Source organism: Perna viridis, chromosome 11, assembly GCF_037379345.1.
Source record: "Perna viridis isolate PV_CMFRI_1.1 ecotype Kerala chromosome 11, ASM3737934v1, whole genome shotgun sequence".
NCBI lineage: Eukaryota > Metazoa > Mollusca > Bivalvia > Mytilida > Mytilidae > Perna > Perna viridis.
This window is the reverse complement of record NC_142455.1, coordinates 29,889,602-29,914,843: the sequence shown is the minus strand read 5'-3', so window position 1 is coordinate 29,914,843 and position 25,242 is coordinate 29,889,602. Positions and strand designations below refer to the sequence as shown.

The window sequence follows — 25,242 nt, the reverse complement described above, 5'->3', positions numbered from 1 at the left end:
GAGGATTTTTTTCTTTTATTCCGGTTGATCACAGTTCTTTCATTTCTCTGAGACGTCTGACGGCACTTCTTACTGTAGCTGCAGCATTTGTACTGAAAAAAAATAACAATGTTTACTTTGGGAAATTAGCCTCTTTTCATCTCAATAAAAGCAAATACATGTAAGAGAAACTGTTGAGCTTCCAAGCTGTTCTCTTGGTATATACATGTAAGCTTTCAGCCCACAAAATGTAACCTATTTTCACTATAAGAAACTGGTTTAGTTGGATTACAGGGATGAATTCTACGAGGTCAACAATCAAAGCAGAAATTTGCAAAATCGGAAGTAAATATATAGAAAAACAAATGAACCATAACGGTAAAATCAAGATTTGAAAAAGCAGAACTCTGCTAAAAAAAGGGAAAAAAATCTTCCCTGGGATAAACAAAAGGAATTTTTTCAGAGTAAATTGGGAAATCCACTTTTGGTCAATGGGGAAGAAATCTCTGTGCTTAATCAGTATTCTGGGAAAAGTTTAAACACTATTTTCACTTAAAAATGCCTGTGTATGTATGGAACATGACTATGTTTCCAGTGTTCTAAGATTCCTATTTCCCGTTACCCGGGGCAAGTGAAATTGGGGTCAGGGAAAGTTAGCTACTTAGTTACACTTTCTTGTGGCAAGTAGAAAACTTAATATGCTGTAAGGATTTGTTTTGTTAGGAGAGCAGTCATTGACTGTGGGAAAGTTGACTTTATATGGATTTTTCCCAAGGAAACCTTAATTCATGAAAAATCCTAGAACACTGGTTTCCCCAATTTGGTATAGCATCTTGACTTTTTCTGACTTGATATGATCTGAAATAAAATTTACATCTAACATTTCAAGGTGTTTTCAATCATTTACTGTAGAGTCAAACATCATCATGTTATAATTATAAAGGTATAAGCTTAGCTTTTTTTCTTACAGCAAGACTACTAAGATCTTCATTCATCATGCTTATCAGTTTGTCTTTCCACTTGTAAGGGAACTTGATATTCCTCATGTTTTATTTACTATTTAGAGAGGAAATCATATTTAACTTTTCAAATCTAATTTGATGAGAGTTCAAGGGTTTCTTTTTGGTTTTGGCTTTAAAAGATGTTATGTCACAATTGTTTGTTAACCTTGTTTTGTTTACATGGTGTGAATGTCTAAATGGCAAACTTTAACATTATTTTTTTTTGGACTAACACAATTGATAATCAGTGATTTTGTTGCCCTTTTATTGCAGCCTAATATCATGTTTCCCCTAATGACTTTTCCCAAAATGTTGAAAAATATTTTTCCCAAAGAGGAAAACTGTCAGGCATAATAAACAAGTCATAACTAATGATATTGGGAGTACGTTTTTGTCAGTTCGGTATCGGTCTTCAGTTCCAGATCGGCATATACTGCTTTTCTGTCCCTCATCAAAATTTGAAGTTCTTGGGAAGTCAGAAGAATTAAGCTCAGAAAAAACATTACCTTTTAAAGCTTATCAAAGTAGTCCAGTCAATCTAGCAAAATTTGATTTGAATCCTTAACTAATTGCAAATGAAAGTTTTGAAAGTTTTCATATCTAGAATATTATGCCTTAAGTACACACAAAAAAGTAACTCAAGGAAACTCAGAATACATGTACATGTAGCATTTCAAAAAATCTATAACAACCTATATCATAGAGGGGTAATAATACTGTAAAAAAAAATAATGGTGGTTTTATTTCCTGTAACCAGCATGAATAAACAGGGTAGGAAGGGATAATGTTATTATTAAGAACATTTTACATGAAAATAATAGGGAAACAATCTGGACTTAAATGGTGCTTGAGCCAAAACAGCCATAAAATTTTTAGGATAGGCACAAAAAACTAGAATAGGTAAGGTAGCATGAAACATACTTTTTTGGCCTTACTGACCACCTCACATATTCTACATTCGGTTCATTTTTATTACATAACTTGCTTACTTCTGACACTGACCTTTTGGATTATTTAAAATTGTATCTGCAAACTATCTATGTAAACTAAGTTAAAAGAATTTTTTAATCACAAAAAGTAGAAAATTTAGATATCATTTTAATCAAGACTTAATCATCTCGATAAATGATAACATGGTATACTACTTAGTCATAAATCTACATGAACATTGGTTTTGGATAAAAGATATGAAAACTCTTTGAAGTTGTAGATCCTTAGATTTAGATTAATGCTAAAATGTCTACTATTCCTAAATTTTACAAACCAGGTAAGGCATAATTTTGTATCAAATTTTAATGATATTCAACCTTTGGTCTCACTAACCACTTCTAACGTTTCCATTACTTTACATGTTAAAAAAGTAATTTTCAAAGTTTCACTGTGAATTCCCAGGACAAGTGACATCTGAAAGTTGCATACCGTTGCAAAGCTTGGAAAATAAGGCTTCCAAAATCATTATGCTAATGGTACGATGATTGTAGAAATTCTTCACAAAATTTACTTGAATAAATAATACCGAAAATCCACATTTTTACCTGTTCTGCTAACTGACAGCATGGAGGCAAATTACTAACACATGTAAACAATATTCATACACTTTAGTAGTTAATTACATATATGATTTTAAAGTGCACATTCTCAGCTTTATTTTGACTACTTTTAATCATAATACACACAAATAATGCACTTACAATACATATGTCTAGATTCAGTGTGTTTTTGGTACAGTAGATTCTGCTTAATTGCATAGCCTATTTGCCAGTAAAAATTATGCAAATAACCGGGCTATTCTTATAACCGAAATTACGATTTTACCGGAAGTGTGAGTTCAGGTAAGACTATGATACTGTGGATATCACTGTTCAAAATTTCTGATCTGGTATTTAATTGTTGTAGACCTCATTGTATTGTTCTTTTATCAATAAATAATAATATATATTGTGTTTGTCTTGTTTATTGACCTTCTTTAAATCGTGTGTATTATAAGTAAAACCACATGTTTCTCATCTATAAATAGTCAAGTAATTTCCTGACCTTTCTATGAAAGAAAATCCCATATTTCATATTTCAGCCAGGATTCAGTGTAATATTCATCAATGTTTGCAGTTTCTGGGCTTTTGAAATGGTCTGTGCTTTTTTATTCCTCTGTTCAATCGCCATTGTACACTGATAGTTGTGTATCATACATGTCATTGACCTCAATATGATCCTATGAAGTGTGGATAGTATGGGGCACCTTAGGGTAGTTGAATTTCATTAGACATTGTACTGAATGAATGATGACTTAATTTTCGGTTGATATTTATGCCTAGTAACCCAAGCTCACTAAAAACTGTTCAGCTCATTAAAGAAAATTAAATTTACATTGATAATCATTTGTAGTCGGAAGAATTTAAATAGGGACAAAAAATACCCCAAGCCGAACCCAAAGCCGCATCATAAGGTGATGTTTTGCATGTCGTCAGAAGTCATTGTTGACCTAAGTGCTTGTTTATTTTAATGTAATTAGAAATCATTTAAATTGTCTTTTATGTCCATTATGTTTTTTAATCCATTATTAACACCTCCTGATTGATGATAATCTAGTTTTTACAACAATAAATATAATTGACATATTTATGACCAGAAGGCTTAAAATCGAATTTGGGAAAACCTGTCTTTACCTGGATGAGGCAAAATTCTCTATGCAATAAACCGAAATGCACCTGCATGGCCTATGCAAATAAGCGATTTTTCCCTTAATAGAATAATAGGAAATGGTTTTGTGCAGGAGAAAATTATGTTAATAACCGAAATATGCAATAAAGCGATATGCGAATAAGTAGAGTCGACTGTACTACATAAGGGGGTGGTCATTTGACCTGGAAGTGGTTAGTGAGACCTTTTTTGTACTGAGTTATCTCCCCTTACCAATGAAATTTTCCATAGGAAATTTGAAATTTTCCGTAGGTTATATTTAATAACTGTTTTTCTGCATTTATTGGGCCATAATAAAGAGACTCAAATAATGTACACCAATTGGATAGTTAACATAAAAAACTCACAGATTAAAAAAAAAAATCATGTGCTATGTTAGCCTAAAGAATAACTTTAAACTTTCCAGGAATTAGTAAATATGAAACTGTCATTAAGGGAAAGGGGAATAATTCCTTATAGAGGGTATAAACAGTCTCGCATTCTTATTTAACTCATCTTTAAACAAGTGGCTCCCAGAAGCCTGAATCGCTCACCTAGTTAAATTCTCCCTTTTAAGGGCAATAAATTTTGCAAGTTGTCCGATAATTTTGACTCAAGAAGACTTAGGTAGGACTTAACATAAGCATCATTTCAGAAATAGAGAGTTTCTTTCTTTCTACAATACTTTTCACGATATTGACTGAAAACTCAAAAAAGAAAATGGTCATGTTTCATCTTTCAAGGGCAATAACTCTTACAATGAATCGTCTTGACAACTCTGATCCCTGGAGACTTTGGTAGGCCTTATAAAAAGGATTATTTCGGCAACTGAAAGAATTTGGCTGAACCTACCAGTTATGGAAATATTACAAGCGAAAAACTACTGTCTGACCCTTATGTTCTATTTCCAGTAATGGCAGCCTTGTCTTTGACTAATCAATAGTCCTCACAACAATTCCATGTAGGACACTCCAAGAAACATTCATACCAAATTTGGTTTCAATTGGTCAAGTAGTGTCAGGAGAAGATTTTTGAAAGAAATAACATTAAAAATACCAAAAAAAAACATGGAAAAAGGGCAGTAACTCCAACATGACAAAACAGAATAAAATGAAAACTTGACCACAGATAGATCTGATCATGCTTAACACTTTTACCCTGTCAAAATTTGGCTTAACCTAATGTTTTTGAAATATTTGTGAGAAACTACAGCCTGACCCCTATGTTCTTTTTATAAAAACAGTGACCATGTTTTACAATGGATAAAAAATCTCCACATCTGTTCTATGCAGAATACCCACAAGGAACGTTCATACCAAGTTTGGTTACAATTGGTAAAGAATTGTCATGGGAGAAGAGTTTCGAAAAATTGTTTATGACAACAATGGACGCCAAGTGATGGCGATAGCTCACATGGCCTTCGAGGTTTATAGACAGTTACATATTTTTGTATACATGTATATTGTTAGAAAAAATTACCTGTAAATCCAAGCACCACCAGCAACAGTTTTCATACATCTTGTACAATGCCAGATTCCAACAGCCTTTCTTCTCATTGCATCCTGGAAAATATTTTTTCTTCTAAACCAGAGAAGGACTACATAATCATTTTAGGAGGGTTTCAGAGGAATTTTATTGATAAATTATGAAAGAAGTTTGACAGTATCATACAAAAGTCCTCTCGTGCAGATTGAAATTCTGAAGATGTTTGTGCCATTTGGTGTACTTCCGAAGCACCAACAGACATGGTTTACAGATTCAAGCAAGAAGTGGAAATTGTGGCAATCAAAAGAAAACATACTGTAAAAAAAAACCAAAAAAAAAAAAACCATAACGGTTAATTCTGGGTTTAAAAAAGTGGAAGAAAATCAGGCCTGAAAAAAAAAAAAAAAAAAAAAAACAATTACAACTGAATGGGAATTTCAAAGTAGAAATCAGTATGCAATGAGCAAAAAATATTAAGTTAGAAAAAGCAGCTTGGAATGTCAACAGATATAATACATGTACAGTACCAGAGTGACAACATTTCTGTAAAATGGAAGATTTTCAAATTAACCATTTAAGTAGAATCTGGTGGAAATTGGTTTCTGGTTTCATACTAGACAAAGGAAGGATATCAGATTTGAAAGCTATAAGAACAGTGTTAGAAACTTTTTTGTCAACACAGACCCATCATAATTTTATGTAGACCAAACTGTACATTTCAAAGGAAATTGAGCCAATTTTTTCATAGACCTGCTTCATAATTACATGTTCATAGACTCGGTCTGTAGGTCTACAGCTAATTTCTTTCACTGTAAGAACAGCTATAGTTTTTTTGTGTAGAAATAGGTCTTCAAACTATATGAAATGCTTCTACAATACATGTATATGCATCATTTAAAAATTCTTTGTAAAGATCAGTTCAAGTATCTGTTCCCTTAATTCATACACTACTGTCAGCACAAATTTTAATTTCTCCACTCCAGTCTACAGTGGAGATAATTTGAGTAGGGTCATAGTGTCTCCACTCTCTACAGTGGATACACCATTTCAAAAACTGTCTGTAGTTTAATACTCCTGTCTTTATATCTAGGTATATTTAATGGTTAAAGCAGTTTAATAACATTTCTCAGTTATGGAAAGAAAAAATAATGGTAAGTAATTATATGGAGCAATTTTATCCTAAGACATGATTGACTCCACTATAAAGTCGAGAAATTAAAATTTAGTTATACAGTTGTTATCATTTATATAGTAAGCTGCCATTCCTATTTGGCTGTTAACTGGCCAATTTTCGAAAAATTTCCCTGTTGAATATTGGATAAGGGTGTTCGTAAAAAACATAGGATGGATTTTGATGAGTGATGTCCCAAATTAAAGATAAAAGATTGGAGACGGGCAACATCAATTTTTGTTTATTCAAAAATGAAAGGAATATAAATATTTTCCATTTTAAAAATTAGGTCTTTTCAGAAAAATAAGCAAAAAAATTCACGTTTATAAAGGTTCATAAGTATGATTTGTCTTGAATGTTGTGAAAACTATTGCATCCATTAAAAATAAAATTGATATCAAAGGGAAGAAAAAAATCTGCTTTTTATAATAAGTGTGCTTTGAATAGCAATAAAATGGTGACTTTATGAATGAACATTTGTCTTGAGAAAAAAATTTCAAAATTTTCATTTTCCTAAACTATACCCTAGTAAGTTGTTAATCATTATGTCTGTTTGTTAGTTCAACCATATGAATTTACTACCAAATAAAAGACTGAAGAGACTTCTTTAAATTGATATAACTCTTATTACATAATAATGAGTTTGGAATACTTAATTAACAGTTAGAAGTTGACCAATTTCTTTAATTTTCGCTGTGGTAATTTCTTATAAATAAATAATAATTACTGATCTTCACAGGTAAATTATGACATTTTCATTAGGCCACAAAAAAAAAACCCAAAAAAATGTCTGTTTCAGGTTTCCCGACCTACCCTATTTTTTTCTCCAAAATTAACAAAATCGGTAATATCCCCCAACTGCTGGTAAAATACAGATCATTTCCGGTAAAACTGAAAATACATTTAAAACCAGGTCACAATAGTATTTGAATTGTAGACTGACTTATATCACGTAAAACCAAGCTTATTACTGATGATGAGCACAATGGAAGCCAACAGCATCGTGGCACTAAAATGTAATAAATGCTTCATATTCAAGGTTTAATGAAACAAATGAATGACACATTTTGATAACACTTAATTCATATAAATATGCATTTTTCACTTTGTCTTTCAAAAAATACATCAATGAACAAAGAAATTCGTAACTTTTTAAAATATATTTGCAGGTAACATTTTAAAATACAGTTTACTTATATTTTGTTCAAAATTCCTACAAAAAAATAAGTATATTTTAAGAAAAGACATGATTAATAGGTGTATACATGTATGTTAAAAATTAAACTTTCTACTTACAACCAAAGACTTCCATGACTTAAACATGATGCTATTTTACAAATTTAGGCTCAACTTTAGTTGAGAAAAAATAAAATGAAAATGCCTACCTACCCTATTTTGGGACGAATGTAACCCTAAACAGACCTTTTTGGCCTTATATTTTAGTGTTTTGAAAACACACCCTTCCTCAGTATTTTCACCACAACTTTGACATCAGTTTGTCAATTTTATAACTTGTATAACTAAAATCCTTAATAATTTCTCTCCCTCAAGTATGCATATGTCAAATGTGAATCTTAAAGGCTCACAAGTTTAACCAGTATATAGACCAAGGAGGCAGTTATTTTTACACATCATATAGAATTAGTTATGAGTGACAAGTCCCTGTAACATAAAGTCCTGGTTGACAGTAGTGTATCATACACCTGTTGACCTCGATATAAAGAAAGAATATTTCAAGAACACAAATGTGAAAGTTGCCTATATATTTTCCATATCCAACCACAATTTCATGCATTTATATGATGAAGAACAACTAATAGAAGCGTTATTTTTTAATGTTGTTTAAATCAAGAACTTATTGACAATGCTTACTTTTCCACGTAACTTAAGGTGATATCCATTTAAATATTTTTTTTGTCATTTCTTGCTTCCTCATTTTTTTTGCAGATTTTACTATTATTTAGGTATGGAATTAAGCATAATGACAGGTGCCAATTCAACCAAGTGCTGATTTGACTTGTTACCTTGGCTTTGTAAAGTATGTGTACTTGGCTCCTATAGCTATATGAAGTTTATTCATACCTTTCCACAAAATTGACATGTGTACTTGGCGTGCTGTTCTACTTCCATCTTTCTGATGGTTTTTCTAAGTGAGGCACCATAACGGGTACCATACTTTCCTGTTATACCAACTTTTCTTGTCCTCTTTGCCTGAAAAAAGATAACATGAGAACATTATTTTGAAGTTCTTAAAAACATTCAATTTTGAAAAGACATATCAACAAAATGTAGGCAAAAAATTATTCTAAATTTATGCTGATATTGATTTATATGCACAGTGTGTTGTATGTTTTGACTTATGTCTGGACCAACTGGCAGCAAGTTGAGTAAGTTGATAATTCACCATTAAAAATATCTTCCACATGTATGGTTTCATGAGCTAATACATATATGTATACATTATGTACCCAGGCCAAGTGTTATAGCCTGTTAAGCTAGTAATTATTTGACTCAAAAAGAAGTCATGGGCTATTTTTCTATGAAATTTCTACCGCTACCAACGAAGAGATGGAAAATGGCATTTTAATTGACGAATGCAGTGCGCATTTAAAACGAACACCAAACAGCTTAATCTGGAGGTTTGAAGAAAAGCATACATGATATCTCGTGACTTAATTGACCCATTCATCGATACCGATTGAGGTAGATTGTTTATCACGTACCATTTCGGATTTACAGAAAAGTTAAAAAGGAAGCGGATGTTGAATGTAAATTATAATGTCAGATTACGGATCAAATGTGAAACCCTCGCTTTCAGCCAAAATCCACGTTAAACTTTTCATTGTTAATCACTTAATGTTAGCATGTGTATGATATACGTATTTATAATCAAATGCAATTGAACATTATGAGTCGTTACGTATTCTTAATAGTTAAATATTGAATTTGATAGTGCTTCGAATTCCGGATTTTGACCGGAAGTTGGTTCTTTAATTCCCAACATTGCAAAACACGTTGAAAGTAAGTCATTCGTATCAAAATAAAAAAAAAAGATTTCATTACAAACATTCTTTTAAATAGAAAAGCATACCACTGACCATGGGTAAAAGAAGGTAAATATATTTTGATAAAGAAAATCTGTTGACGAGTGTTGTGGACTTCAACTTTTAATTTCTATAACTGTATGACGGTAACAAAATTGTGGTGGAATATTTGTTGGTGGATCTTGATAAAACAAACAATTAACTAGATTCAAACCTCAAAAGTAAGGTAACGTAGGTTGATAGTGATTTATTTTTTATGAGTCATTACCTTAAACTTTTCGAATAAAGGTTAAGAAACAATCATTTTATAAGCTGTGTATCCATGAACTTCTCAGTCCAGTAAGACTCAGTCGAAATATGGGCCTACACTCCTACCAATTACCATCATGCAACACAGTACTGAGGAAAGAGTCATTCTACCCAAGAACCATCCGGGACTGGAATGCTCTGCCCACTTACATTGCCTCTGCCAAGAGTCTTGAATCTTTCAAGGCTCATTTACTTGATTAAATTAATCAAGTTGTTTTTACTTGCACAGTTAATTGTACAGCACACTTTGTTAATTTTTCATTTAATGGCTACAAAGTAAAATAGGGCATTGCGCACTGAAAGTGACAGTGACAGTATCATCAGTAATTGATGGCGGTCGCGAACTGGTAGAAGTAGAAGTAGAAGAAGACTCTTTTTTTTTCATGATTTTTTTGAAAATACTACTCCAGTTGAAACCAGCGACCAATTTGAAACTCTTGGAGGAAACAAATTGCAACATCAAACTACAATAAAGAGCAATGAATGTGTCTAGAATAAAAGTGAAACTTATGTTAATAAATATTAACAGTATTAGAGGGAAGAAACTAGACCTTGTATCCTTCTTAGAAAATGAACAACCCGAGATTATAGCCATACAGGAAACCAAAATTGACAAAACAATCTTAACATGTAAACTTTGTCCGGACAACTTGGACTATGATATATATAGAAACAACCGTACACTTCATGGTCGTGGTGATGGTGTCATACTCCTTGTAATTAGATCCTTGAATGCTATGCCACTGTACATGTATATATTAGAAAATGGTTCAGAGTCTGTCTGGGCAAAAGTTATGTCCTATGGATCACCACACTTCTTTGGAAGTTGGTATAAGGACCCTGAAAGACCAACTGAAAACCTGCAGCTTTTAAGAGAGCAACTTGATACTTAAGATTGTAAAACCTATCACCAGAAATAAAACTGCAGATATTCATCTAATGGGTGACTTTAATTTTCCGAATATTGACTGGAACACAAGATTGAGAAGTGACGGCAAACGTTAAACCAAAGCGACAGTCAGAATATCATCGATAAATTAAATGATCACCACATGGAGCAAATGATAGACTTTCCAACTAGAGAAGATCACAATGATAGACTTTCCAACTAGAGAAGATCACATTTTATACCTACTTTTAACAACACTACCTGGTCGAATCTGTGATGTAAACTCACCTGACAAACGCAGGGATCATGAAGTTATATCATGCTCATCATGCATGTATATGAAGCCAACAAAAACTCTGAAAAGAAAAATTCAAAATATTACCTATACAACAAAGGTGACTATCAGAGAATGAAAGAAGAAACAGAGACTTTTAATGAAAGTTTTATGCGTGAGCGGTATTTCAATGGCATGCAAAACTCTAGAAATTTAGAAAAGAACTGGAAACTCATCAAAGCTTATTTAAGGAAGTCTTGACAAAATATACTGTCAAAGATGTCCAGATCTAGAAAACAATTACCTTGGATAACCAAACAATTAGATCTATGAACAGAAAAAGGAGTATACTTCATAAGAGAGCTAAGGAGACTGGGAGTTCTAGATAAAAATCTAAATGGCGCTAGTCAAAGTGAAATTAAGGGCGAAATCACAAAAGCCCATAATAAATATGTTGAAAATATGATTGGAGATATAAAACAGAATAATAAGCTGTTTTGGAAATACATTACAGTGCAAAAGAAGGACACTCAAAGCATTCCCCCACTGAAAGACAAAATCAGGAAACATAGCAGAAAATGTCCAAGAAAAGGCAGCAGCATTAAATGAACAATTCAGCAGTGTTCACCAAGTACTACAAAACTGATGCAGTACCCCTCATTAAAAGATCCGAGAATTGAAGATATCAAAGTAATTGAAGAAGGAGTCAAAAAGTTATTTTGAGGACTAAACACATCCAAAGCATGTGGGCCTGATGAAATGTACTGAAAGAACTTGCAACTGAATTCACTCCTATAATATCACATTTATTCAACAAACAATTGACACTAGTTCAATTCCAGACCACAGCAAACATATGCTCTCTATATAAAAATGCTGATTGATCAACGCCTGCAAACTACCGACCAGTTCCATTAACTTGTACTTTATGTAAACTGTGCAACCACATAGTATGTTCAAACATTATGAGTCACTTAGATAAACACAATATTGTTATATGAGTAGATATGGTACATTGTATTTCTTTTTTTATAATTTTTTTTTTATTTGTTTATATCATAGTCAGGATTTTACAAATCCCTGTACAATACCACCTGACAAGGGTATTTAGGGAAAAGTAGAGGAGAATATACAGAAACAAACTGAACCAAGATTTCAATGTACACTGACTATTAATTTTATAACAGTACATGTACATGATTATATATAAATTTGTCCAATGTAACTGTAAGTATAACCAAAAAAAAAATTGAAATATCACACATACACACAATCAATTCACATATCATTTTTGAAATCTCAGTAGTTTGGTAGTACTGTTTGCCATTTACATTTTTATATGATCTTTGAAAGAATAATAAAATATTACATGTTCAACCAAAATATGGTAAAAAATTACTTAAAAAATGAAATTAAGAGGGACCCAAAATATCTCATGATTCATAAATTTACCATTTTTTAATTGCTATTTGATGTTCAAAGGATTTCTATTGCTCGATTTTGCACTAACTCCAATAACATTTGGTAAAGTTTCATTTAATTTACATTTATAAATATACTTTTTTGCAATGAAAAAAAACAGTAAATTGATTCGTTGATATAACCATGGAGAATGTCAAGTTCATTAAGAGTGCAATTCACAAAAAATAACTTAATCATATTATGAAAGCATTTCAAGAACTGATGAGTCACTCTATGACTATAAAATAAATGTATATGAAAAACTATTCTCTAAAAGAAGAGAGAATAGATTAATACTACTCCATAAAGGATTATACGGATTGGCAAATATACCAACTGCAGATATTACACACAAGACAAGACCAAATTGTAACAGACATAGTCAACAGTTTTACATTCCATAAGCCTATACTGATGTTCAGCTTTATTCCAAACATGATCCGTGATTGGAACACCATCGATGGTTCTATACTAGAGAAATCCTCTGTCTGTAAAGACACATCCAGTACTTTTTCTGACCTTGTTTGATCCACACACCTGGGCAAAATTTACTGATACTTGACTCATGGGCGGTGTACAAATGTCTGAGGATGTCGCACCTGTGTCAATGAAGATGAAGATGAAATAATACAACAAAAGACAGTCATATAAGGATATGTAGATATTTCATATTTTGACAATAACTTGAATATACATGTAAGTGTATAGTTCTTTCCATACCATAAAGGAAAGACTGGGATTAATTGATGGGTTGCGACTGAAACAGTTAGGGAATAAATATCCTGAAATTGGTCAGAAACAAGTATTTAGTGTATTGAGATAATTATCTTAATTGTACAGTGAATGGATCTCTTTAAAATTTGACCACAAGGTGTCATGTACCATAAAATGAAGGCTAGATTGATTTTGCCCTGCACAGTTCAGGAGTAAAAATAGGTCAGAAACAAGCACTTTCCAGTTGTCTGGATAAAACATGTAACTTGAAAAAAGTACATTTTTTTGTAAATGCATCTCTGAACATTTTATGTACATACATGTATACAACAAATTGCCATACCCCTAAGGCTGAAATTAATACATGTATTTGGGGTTTGACTAGAACCAATTATGAATAAAAGGCAAGAAAGTGGCCACTAAAATTGATTCTTGACAAAGTCTTATCCTGTGTCAATGTTTTATCCCATTCAGAATTCAGAACTGTTTCAAGCTTGAATGTTGTGTCCATACATTTCTCATATGTTCAGAGTTTGATTACTCTGGTCATAATGAGCTGTACACACTTATTTTACACATAAGGGGATTTCATTCATGTTGTCTTTGTTCTCTGAACAACCACACAATTCATTTGAATGGGTGTTAGAAATCTATTCTCTTGAATTTACAGGATCATGCGAGGAGCTTTACAAGCCTTTTGCCAAACTTAATAGGCATGATAAGCATCAGACTAGTAACAAGATGAAGAAAATTACCAATATGTTTTTTCATGTAAGAAATGTATGTATACATTGTATTTTTAGGGGAACTACTAATTTTGATGCCATGTCAGGGTTATATACCTGTATCACCTGTAGAGTAGGATTTGCAAACTTGGATTTACAGAGAGGTCATTATAAAACTGATTGGCACAGATATAACCTTAAACGAAAAGTAGCAGAACTTCCCCCAGTGACTGCAGATACATTCCAACAGAAAGTGCTTGCACAGAGAGAACAGGTTAAGCTTGTATAATATTTCATTGAATTTGTATAAAAGTTAAGTGCAAAAAAGTTAGTACCTGCAAAAATCTTGTTTGTACATTTAAACAGAAGATCTTTTTTCAAAACTCAAAACAACACTAATTTTTACCTCCATCCTGATATGCTTTTTTTGGCAAAATAGGAATATTGATAAACACAAAAATTAACATTTTACATACCCACATACATACATTGTACATACAGGTAGATGTGTTTGCCAATTTCATATCAATCGAATGAGTGTAGTCGAAGAGACCAGGCAAAATGTTATCTGAGGTTCAAGTTATATGAAGTTGAGTTTAACCTGCAAATAGTTTGGTCAATAATTATTTCTGCATTTATGTCATTTTTTGTGCTTGTACATGTATGTATATGTACTTCACCATACAGGGTACTTCGCGATGTCTTGCGTTTCGTACCGGAAGAAACTTTTTTGTGTGTTGTATGTCATGTTTTAAATACTGGAGACACTGATTGTTTGAGGGAAATTTCCTTTTTATTTTTTTTCTACATCAAAAACATAAGTTTATAACATGCTGCTTTGTATGACTCATAATCAGGAGTATCATCAAACCATGTGCTCTACATTACTACAGTAAAATTGCAGATTCACCAGCGAAACAAATGTAGTCTTTGAAATACATTTACTATCGTATGTTTGATGTTTAGATACCATTAAAATTCATTTGTATTATTTTTTATTTTTATCAAAATATCCAATATCAGTGTTAGAATTTGTTTCTTTTCACAGCATATGCTATTTTGGATTAATTAAATACACAAATTAAGCCATAAAGAGGGTCAACAAATGACTTAAAAGCCATGCTAGTTGTTGTAAAAACAAATTCAGTCATGGTTTGTAATAAAGCAATCAGATTTCTGACTAATTAGTTGACTTTGAAACATCAGGGTTAATTAACAAAAAACAAAAAAGTTTTGATTTTCATAAATTATGTTGTTATAAAAAATATCTCTTTGTAAAAAATATGTTATTGTAAAAAGAAACTCTATCTATTAACCTAACTTTGGTCGATTTAAAAGAAAGTTATAAGTGTGAGAGAGTAATCAAGTGAACCAAGATTCTAGTGAAAATCAAGAAAATGTAATCCAGAGACGAAGACCAGACATGGAAGACAGACAAACACAACAGAGAACGTAAAGTAACTAAAATAATATATACAAAGTAACAAAAGTTAATTAGGTGCAAGGGTAGGGTAAACATCTGGTAAAATCAGTTTAAGTCACAATTCTACGATCTTTTTTGTCTAATTTTACACTTACAATTTTTGTGAAAAGTGCTATCAAGGTCTGCATTTGAATATCTCCCCATCATGATGTTCATAATAGAAAGTCCAGGTTTTTGGTGATGAATTTCATTATACTGACAACACAAATTTTAATTTCTCCACTCTCCACTGTGGAAATATTTTGAGTGGAGTCACAGTGTCTCCAGTCTACACAATGGAGTCACATTTTAAGAAATTTTCTGTAATTAAGTTCTCATGTCTTTATATCTAGTTATATTAAATGGTTCTTGCAGATCAATAACATTTCAGTAAAGGACAGAAAAAAATATTGAAAAATATTGAAATGGAGCAATTTTATCATGGTTTTTACTTTGGTGGAGTCATAGTGGAGGGTATGAGTGACTCTACTGTGAATAGTGGAGAAATTAAAATTTTGGTTGACTGTAGTGTACAATGTATGTGTATGTCGGAATCAAGAAATAAGGCGATTCAGAGTTATGTACATTCCAAATTACTGTCTTAGTGAAAACAAAACCTATGGGTTTATTGCCTTTTTGTAATGTCAGAGTTCGAAATAATCTGGCAAAGGTATATCTACCAGATGTGAACTACATTCCTTTATCGCTTTACCATATGTTGATTGATTCACGATGAACACGGGACTATTAAAGTACATATTTGCCATTTAATTTGCACTCTTTATTTGTAATTACTTTTACATTGTACATGTATGTATTGTATCTCGTTCATCTAACGAAGTTCTCCAATACTTTGTATATGATATTGTCTGCCTCTTCAGTGCAGCATGTGCTGTTTGAGTGTAAATAAAAAATCTTGAAATTTTGGCCGTGACCAAATAACACATATATATTTATGAATTTTCTCCATGATTTCAACAAAAAAATAAGTAATGTGGATGCTAACTTTTGTTTGAATATTGGTTCTCCTAATTTCCCTTTCTCAATTACATGTCTTTTTTCATTTCAGACTGCCGAAGTCAATGCAGAAACTACATTTTCATGTGACTTGTGTAGTAAGCACTTTGGTTCAAAAAACCAATATGAAAACCACTTAAAATCTAAGAAGCATAAAGATATTGTTACCAAACATGCTGCAAACCTGCAGGTTGAGATGGAGAAAAATAAAGAAAAAGACTCAGAATGCACAGAAAATACAGAACTACCAGAAAGTGAAAAGAGATTGATGAAAGATTGTTTGAATATGGCAATCAAATCTAAAATGTCATCTGGTGCAAGGGGCAAGGGAGATAAACCTAAAACTTCAAATCAGATGGAAGTTTCTGATGATGGTTAGTTGTGAATTGAACATGAAAACATGTGTTAAACTATTTTTAGAGTGACGTACCGTGTAATGGGTTATTTTCGTTAGATGCTTATTTTAGTCTAAAAACACCAAAATGGATTCCACAAAATACTAACTCATGACTTAAGAACTTAGCATACATTAAAGTTAGAAAAGCTATTTTTTTTCCTATACCTATTTGCTTAAAAATCCCCAAATTTTACACTAGCCTAAACAACCCTCTGTACAGTATTCACTTACCATAGCAACACAAGAAAATATTTAGTTGGATGAACAAAGTTTAACCTGCAAACCTATAATTTTTACTGATTAAATGTAGATATCAAAATGCTAAAACCTTGTGTATATCTATTTTTCTTGATTGGACAAGAAAATTTGACGTATATAGTCATCTTTAATTGTTTACTGGTATGCCAGTATGAGTTTCAAAAAGCCCATTAGGCTATGCACAAAAAGTAATAATGTAATGCCTTTCATGCTTTACTATAGTCTTTCTAATTTAAAATACTGTGAAAATATTATTGTTCATGCAGTACCAATTGTTTGTGGTTTTCATGTGTTTGCTAAACCAAAATTTGATTCCGAACAAAAAGGAAGTACTTTAGAGTTTTCAAACCATGAATTAAAGAATCTAAGAACTGATCGGTTTCCCCTTAACCATGAAAATTGGAACCCACGAATAAAAGTACTTCCACAGTAGAATAGAGGTCAACATCAAAGTACTTCAGATGATAATTATTCAAAGTAGCCTGGATTCACATATATAATATCTATGCTTCAGAACAATAAAATTGCTTATCTTCTTTTACAGATGGTTCTGATGGTGAATCAGATGACAGTTGGGAGGAGAATGCCATTGGGATAGAAGAATGTCTATTTTGTTCACATGTTAGTTCTACATTGGAGAAAAATGTCAACCACATGTCCAAGAAACATGGTTTCTTCCTGCCTGATGCTGAATACATATCTGACCTAGAAGGATTAATTGTATACCTTGGTATGAAAACATTAATACAAAATATATTCTCATTAATGTTTACAGGAAAAGTTTGGCAATCACTTTTTCATGCATTACCCCATTTGTTCAGATTTTGCATTTTTTTCTGTCAAGATAGGAAACATTTCACTTTTAAATTTTGTTGTGATTCTTGCCATGTTTATAAATGTACACCAAATAATTGCTCTAACCTCATAATTGTAGATTAAACTTCTGAATTTTGCAGAAATGATGTTTTCAAGTGAAAAATAAAGTCAAGTGCTTCAGTTCAGGGACCAGTATCTTCTGCTATTTAGCAGACATTTGTTTATTTCAAATCCAGATTTGACTAGGGATTCCTTATTTACTGTATATTTACTCTTTGCATATTTTTCTAGTTTCTACTTCCCTGTTGTTCCTCACAAGATCATCTCCCTAAATTATGGTTATTCATATATTTATGACAAGATTTTCATTATGAGCAGTTGCATATATTTTAAACATATTTTAGATAAAAGTCTTGAATAGAGGAGTCAGAGTGAAATCTGTTTTGTGATATATACTATACATGTATTTCATACAACTTAATATAAGGTTTCTATTTGAAAATCAGCATTAGTTATTTTGGTCTATTCCTTAATTTCTCCACTCCCTTTACCATGATTTCCCTCGTACAATGTTATATCACCCTCTTGAGGATATATACTTTCCTCTGGATATATCACCTTCCTCATGTTTTATCATCCTCCTCGAGATGCACAACCCTCCTCCTACTTAGGATGTATCACCTTTTATTTATGATATATCACCATCTTTTGACTGGAAATTGTAGTTTTTTCAATATGTTGCAAATGTACTCAGTAGTGATAGACACATAGTGCCTGCAGTAGAAAGTGTTACATGTGAATACCAAACTTAGAAAATATATTACACTCAACTGCATCTTTGATGATATGTTTACCTTGTTGTTCTTTTCAGTTGTAACACCCTTTACTACACATGCTACAGGCACTGTGTGTATAGTATGGCCATTGACCATAGAAAGTTGGCACTATTTAGTTTTCAACAAAGATATATTTAATTCATTGGTACATTTAATTCCAGGAGAAAAAGTTGGTGTTGGCCATATTTGCTTATGGTGTAACGAGAAAGGCAAGACCTTTCACTCGGTTCAGGCAGTACAGAAGCACATGATGGACAAAGGACACTGTAAGATGCTACATGAGGGAGACACAGTGTATGAATATGCTGACTACTATGATTACAGGTACAAATTCAGGGGTAGAATCAAAATAAACATTTCCAAAACTCTAAGCATGCTAAGTGTTGGTTAAAAGACTATATATGTTCATGTGCTACCAGGATTTCTAATATTGACTGAGAAATCCTTACTTAAATCCAAGGCCCTGTATCTTGATTTAAATGACAGACAGTAGGAGCTAAAGGGTACCTAGTCAGTAAAAGAAAGAAGTCTTTCTGAAATTTAAGGAGTGTCATGCCCTTTCTTATTTACATTCCTGCAGTACAGTCGAACCTCGATGTGTCGAACTCGGTTTAGTCGAAATCTTGGATAACTCGAACTAATTACAAAGTCCCAGCAAAACTCTACTTACTCCAATACAATTTTACTTCGGATGACTCGAACTCAGATGAATCGAAACCTTGGATAACTCAAGGTAATCAATCAGTCCCCTCGATCGGACTTTGAGGTTAATTAACCTTGATGTCTCGAAGTCAACTAATTAGTCAGAAAAATGATTGCTTTATTACAAACCATGATGGAAGTGTGTTTTAACAACAATTAGCGTGGTTTTTAAAATTAATTTGTTGACACTCTTTATGGTTTGATTTGTTTATTTGATTAATTTAAAATTGCATGTGTTGTTAAAAGAAACAAATTTTATTAATAATACGTCGGAATTTACACCAACAGTGATATCGGATATTTTGATATTTTGAAATTTTTTTTTTTAAAATACAGTTGAATTGTAATGGTATCTGACCAATTAATGAAACATTAAACAGACGATAGTAAGGGTATTTCTACGACTACATTCGTTTCGCTAGTGAATTTGAAATTTTATCGTAATATTGTAGAGCACATGGTTTGACGATGCTCCTGATTGTGAATCAAACAAAAAAGCATGTTTATGTGAACTATGAAGTTTTTGATGTAGAGAAAATTAAAAGGAAATTTCACTAAAACCCTCGGTGTTGTTCAGTATTTCAAACATGATGTACAACATACAAAAAATATCTTCCGATATGAAACGCATAACATTACGAAGTACCATGTAAAGTGAAGTACATTTTTGTACATGTACAAGTACAACATATGATGTAAATACAGAAACAATCATGGACCAGACTACTGGTATTTCCAGTTTATCCTCAACCTCGGATTACTCGAACCTCAGATAACTAGAACTAACGAGGTTCGACTGTATATATGTGTTAAGTATGAGAAGCCTGTGTAGAAGTTTGTGAAAGACATTCTAGAGTTAATGTAAACATTTCAAACTGAAATCTATGGCAAGCTTTAGTTATGTCAAATTGGTAGGATTTGAGATAAATTAGGTGTAAGGAAAATTCTATGTCTAGTAGTGATAATTGTCCAAATACCCTTAATGAACTTTGACCTGAGTCAGACAGATCAGTACTGGTAGTACTGGACAAACACTAAATTCCAGTCAATATTTAGATGTCATGCTGGAAAATCAGTAACATTTATTACTCTGAGTGAAGTTTAGAAGAAAATTTAAAATAATTGGAATGCTTGACTAAAAGATGGATAAAATACAATATTTAGTCAAGCGAATTCTTTTGGTAGTGCTTCAAGTGCTAGTTTGTAGCATTATTTTGGTGTTCCAGAGGATGTTAAGACATTACTTTGGAGTGTGGCATCCTCCCTTGTCAAGGTTTTAAGTCCTCCTTAAACCCTCAAACAATATTTAGTGGGTATCATCCAGCCAATTCCAATTGGTTACTTCTCCAGGTAGGGAGTACCAATGAAAATCGATTAAACATATAACATCAGTGGAAAGGTAAACAATAACATGAGGAAATGAACGATCCGATATAGTAACTGACAGTGGTAAGATGTCACAAATGATTCAATATGAGTAAAAATGATAACTGTAGATTATATTTAGAGTCTTTACCTAAACAAATTGATGTTATGTTTAACCATTTTGTAAGTTATATCAAAGAGTTTCTATTACGAGTGATTTGATTGGATGTTGGGTCTGGGTTAAATTTAGGTAACTCACTAGGTGGTGCTGGACAATACCCACTAAATATGAATGTGTAATGTCAGGGGTTTGAGAGAGTGAAGGTTTGGAGATTAGCAGAAAAAAAGAATCACATTTCATACCCCAATATTTCAAATGAAGTGTTCTTAGTGTATTCATGTTGATTTTAGCTGTCTCTTATATGAAGATAAATGTTATGATCCAAGTTACTACCAGAAATGTCAGTGAAAAATGTATGGAACTCTATGGAAGCAGAAATTATGTTTCTGTTACCAACTTGGGACTATTTTTTTAAATACCAATATGATAAGTATTTATATAGTTATTTCATATAAATTTTTACGTTTTTATGCAAGTGCAGAAACTAATTTCAATATCTATAATGCATCTTCTGTATTCTGTCCTTATTCAGAACCAGTTACCCAGATTTTAGGGAATCAGAGTCTGCTGAAGGAGAAGATATGGAGGTAGACTCACAGGAGGTCAGCCCACAGGTCTTAGTGGATGATGGCTATGAACTAGTTCTTCCTTCAGGTAAGTTTAAAAATAAATTCATCTTAGCATCAGGAAGATAATACTTTAACAAAATATTGTAGAACTTTTTATACCCCTGCATACAAAGTTTGAGGGGTATAAAGAAATCACTTCATCTGTAGATCCATCCTTCTAAGTACAACTCCTCCTTAACACATCAATGGATTTTGATGAAAAGAATCTACTTTAAGGTGGAGATAATCCAAATTGATGATTTCACAATTTCTAATCTTGTTGGTGAACTGATCCTGGATATCTCTTATTATTTTTCATGAAACACCATAGGAAACTTAGGCATCAAATGTAGTGACATACATGCATACCTGTTAACCTTTGTAATAGTTCATGTGGGGATTTTCCCTCCATTGACAGTGTCTCATGTGGAAGATATTTACTTAAAAGCAAAGTTTTTATGTAAAAAAATGATTTTTTTTTTCACAGAAAATGAAGTAATTGCAACCAAAAGCCTCAGACAAATCAGACATTTTTATTTGGGAGGTTTTAGCTTTTTCATTAATTTTGTGGGAGTTTCCCCCTAAATGTAGGAGGTTAACAGGTATGATACATGTATAAGGTTCATGAAGGAAACTGTTATTGTCTGATGACAGTAATAGAATAATAATCTAAGACTAAAAAGTTATCACTCAATATGACCAGGGAAAAAATGTTTTTATTTTTTATTAAATTCTAAACTAAGAGGGTCAGAGTGTTTGCCACATCCTGTACATGTAGTTGCACTGTCAAAATATTCTGATCATTTTAACTTATAATGCAGGTGCTCAGCTTGTATTATAGGAAGTCTGGTTCAGACGTTACTGATGTAACAACATAGCAGTGCATTATCAACTGAGTCAAATGTTTTTTTCTGAGTACAAATTACTAAAGACAAAGCCTGATTTCATATAATTCCCTATGTTCTTTATAACAAACCCAGCTATGTTGTGAAGCATTATATCTTTGATAACAAACCCAGTTGTGCTGTGAAGCATTATATTATTGATAACAAACCCAATTGTGCTGTGAAGCATTTCATTATATATAATAAACCCAGATTTGCTATGAAGCATTATATTATTGATAACAAACCCAGTTGTACTGTGAAGCATTTCATTATTTATAACAAACCCAGTTGTGCTGTGAAGCATTTCATTATTGATAACAAACCCAGCTGTGCTATGAAGCATTATATTATTGATAACAAACCCAGTTGTGCTATGAAGCATTTCATTATTTATAACAAATCCAGTTGTGCTGTGAAGCATTTCATTATTGATAACAAACCCAGCTGTGCTATGAAGCATTATATTATTGATAACAAACCCAGTTGTGTTGTGAAGCATTTCATTATTTATAACAAACCCAGCTGTGCTATGAAGCATTATATTATTGATAACAAACCCAGTTGTGCTGTGAAGCATTTCATTATTTATAACAAAACCAATTGTGCTGTGAAGCATTTCATTATTTATAACAAACCCAGCTTTGCTATGAAGCATTATATTATTGATAACAAAGCCGGCTGTGCTATGAAGCATTTCATTCATGTTTACTTCACTTTACAGGAGCAACTATTGGTCACAGATCATTACAGAAATATTATAAACAGAACTTACCACACAGGGATGCTAGTCATACCAAAAATGTCTTACCTAAAATGTTGGCCCAATACAAAGCCCTTGGATGGACAGGATGCAAAGGTATACTATTATAACCTATCTGTTCTAGGTCTAGAATGCTTTATTCTGGGGCACATTTTAAGAAAAAACAACAAAAGCATGTTCATTCAGGTTTTAGATATTACAGCAGTTATTGTAAGATATCTTAATACCTTTCCATGAGTGAAATTTAGCCAGGAAAATTTATATGAAAAGCAGATATGATTTTTCTGCAGACTTCTACTTTTACAAACCAGGATTTTACTGTTTCAATTCCTTATTTCACTCAATATGTACTTCTGGTTTTCTTTCTCCATTGTTCCTTGTATTATATCCGGGATCAGGACAAAAGCCCCCAGATAAAAGCCCCTCTAGGACAAAAGCCCCCATTAGAAATTATTTTATCAGTTATGAATAATATTTCTATTAGTACTGAGAGTGTATAATTTGAAATTTAATTTCTTAATTGTTAACATTTTAACTTTTTGTTTCTTTTTTTGACAATATTTTATCAATAGAATGATAACAGTTTCCAAATATACACTCTTTAAAAAGGAAATATATCTAAAAACAGTCATTTTGTTTTCTTTTTAAAAAGTGTATTACTGGCAGCTTTTCTCATTTCATGGATGAAATTTCAGATGATTCTGGTAATAAGAAATACAATATCAAATATGAAATGAAATTGAAAAAAAATACACAGAAACTGAACCATTTTATTTGACAAAACTTCCTAAATATACTAATTAGAATTGAAAAAAAAAATACACAAACAAAACCAACAAACAAACAAAAATGGAAAAATAACATGCACAGAAATTGAACCATTTTAATACAAACAAAAATTGCTTCAATACACTCAACAGAATTAAAATATACACAAAAAAAGACAAACACAACTAAAATGCAATACCAATATAAAAGGAAGAGTCACAACAAAAGAAAAAAAAATATACACAAAAAAAACCTAACAAACAAAAATAAACAAAAAAACCCTAACAAACAAAAATAAACAAAAATAAATATATATTTTTACATCATCATTCTTATTATAAGATGGGGGCCTTTTGTCTGGGGTGGGGGGCTTATGTCCTAGACCCATCATATCCCTGTATACATGTATGTTTAGGAAGACAATTAGATTTTTATGTTGCAGTGATGTTCCCTTGTTGCCAAACTTTACTTTAGGAAATTTTATGAAATTCTTGATTTGTAGTTAAAATGATATGTATGTTTCTGCTTCAACAAAACACTGGAAGTAGCATATTATATTTGAACTTGTGTTCTCTGACAATGCTGAAAAAAATACTGAGCTTGACAAAAGTATGGCTACCAGTAAAAAAGAATCTTGAAGTGATGGACAAAAGAAAATATTTAGACAATACAGAGTGAGTTATCTCAAAAAGACAACTGTCGAAGATTGAAAACATATTACACAGAGAAACTAAAACTTACACATAAAAAAAAGCAGCACAAACCACAATTTAAATCAATCATGAAATAAGGGACTACAGAAGAATGAGTAGATTCTGCTGCATCCGAGATACCAACCATTACTTTATTAACATTATGCATTACAATATGAAAAATATATTTAAACTATTGATAACTTTTGTTTTTTTGTCATTGAAGGAGAACTGTCACAGAAAAGAGTTAAGGATCTTGGATATATGCAGAGACAGAAACAGAGATATTCTATGAGAATGGGAGTGAAAAATAATTCGTTTCAGACCCACTATAGACCTCAAGTCGTGTTTTGAGGTTGATCAGTTGATGTTACTGTTATATTTTTGTTCTGCCATTACTGATTTCATACGATATGAATTCGAAATTCTTGTGATTGAATTTTTTAAAATTAGAAGCTGTACTTGATTGTGATTTTAAAATGTTTCAAATTTTCTATATTTAATTTATTGCCATTGCTGAAGTTTTTTTTTTTTCATTTTACAATAAGAATGGAAGAGTGACAATGATATTAAATAAATTTATTTCTACTACATGTACATGTATACAGAGTTGTTTAACTTAATGAATTCTCTGTAGCTTCTACAAATTTTGACTACAATTTATGCTATATTGATTGTGAATATCATCATAGTACTTATTTTAAAAATCACAATATTCAGGATTCTACAGATTGTTTTCAAAATATCAAAACGTGCATTGTCATTAAGCTAAGCAACATAAACAGTTCTGATGGATATTAAGCAGTGAATTTATAGCTTTTTTTT

At 31.9% G+C, this 25,242-nt stretch overlaps 2 protein-coding genes across 4 annotated transcripts; one reads left to right on the top strand and one right to left on the bottom strand.

Annotated features, from left to right (window-relative positions):
* On the bottom strand, positions 1 to 9,157 carry LOC148603670 (large ribosomal subunit protein eL43-like). Its single transcript, XM_088551727.1, has 4 exons — positions 9,036 to 9,157; positions 8,395 to 8,523; positions 5,136 to 5,218; positions 1 to 92 (listed from the first exon to the last, which is right to left on the bottom strand). Exons 1-4 carry the CDS (start codon positions 9,036 to 9,038, stop codon positions 29 to 31), a joined length of 279 nt encoding a protein of 92 aa, XP_088407853.1. The 5' UTR covers positions 9,039 to 9,157; the 3' UTR covers positions 1 to 28.
* Positions 9,158 to 9,193: 36 nt separating this feature from the next.
* Positions 9,194 to 25,242, top strand: LOC148603669 (cytoplasmic 60S subunit biogenesis factor ZNF622-like). Of its 3 annotated transcripts, none has more exons than XM_088551723.1 (8): positions 9,194 to 9,333; positions 13,807 to 14,002; positions 16,260 to 16,581; positions 17,407 to 17,592; positions 18,676 to 18,838; positions 21,235 to 21,356; positions 22,919 to 23,053; positions 24,644 to 25,242. In XM_088551723.1, the coding sequence occupies exons 2-8, from the start codon at positions 13,829 to 13,831 to the stop codon at positions 24,769 to 24,771; spliced, it is 1,230 nt and encodes a 409-aa protein (XP_088407849.1). In that variant the 5' UTR covers positions 9,194 to 9,333; positions 13,807 to 13,828; the 3' UTR covers positions 24,772 to 25,242. The 3 variants fall into 3 exon arrangements, with proteins under 3 accessions (XP_088407849.1, XP_088407848.1, XP_088407850.1); XM_088551722.1 differs by having other exon boundaries at positions 9,308 to 9,425; XM_088551724.1 differs by lacking the exon at positions 9,194 to 9,333 and adding an exon at positions 9,559 to 9,577.

What these genes read in the sequence shown, in the direction of transcription:
- LOC148603670 (XM_088551727.1), bottom strand. An exon ending in CATGTCAATTTTGTGGAAAG is followed by an intron (nt 5,219 to 8,394) that starts GTATGAATAAAC and finishes AATATTTTCCAG; the next exon opens with GATGCAATGAGAAGAAAGGC. An exon ending in GGTGGTGCTTGGATTTACAG is followed by an intron (nt 93 to 5,135) that starts GTAATTTTTTCT and finishes ATTTTTTTTCAG; the next exon opens with TACAAATGCTGCAGCTACAG.
- LOC148603669 (XM_088551722.1), top strand. An exon ending in GCTGACTACTATGATTACAG is followed by an intron (nt 18,839 to 21,234) that starts GTACAAATTCAG and finishes GTCCTTATTCAG; the next exon opens with AACCAGTTACCCAGATTTTA. An exon ending in TGAACTAGTTCTTCCTTCAG is followed by an intron (nt 21,357 to 22,918) that starts GTAAGTTTAAAA and finishes TTCACTTTACAG; the next exon opens with GAGCAACTATTGGTCACAGA.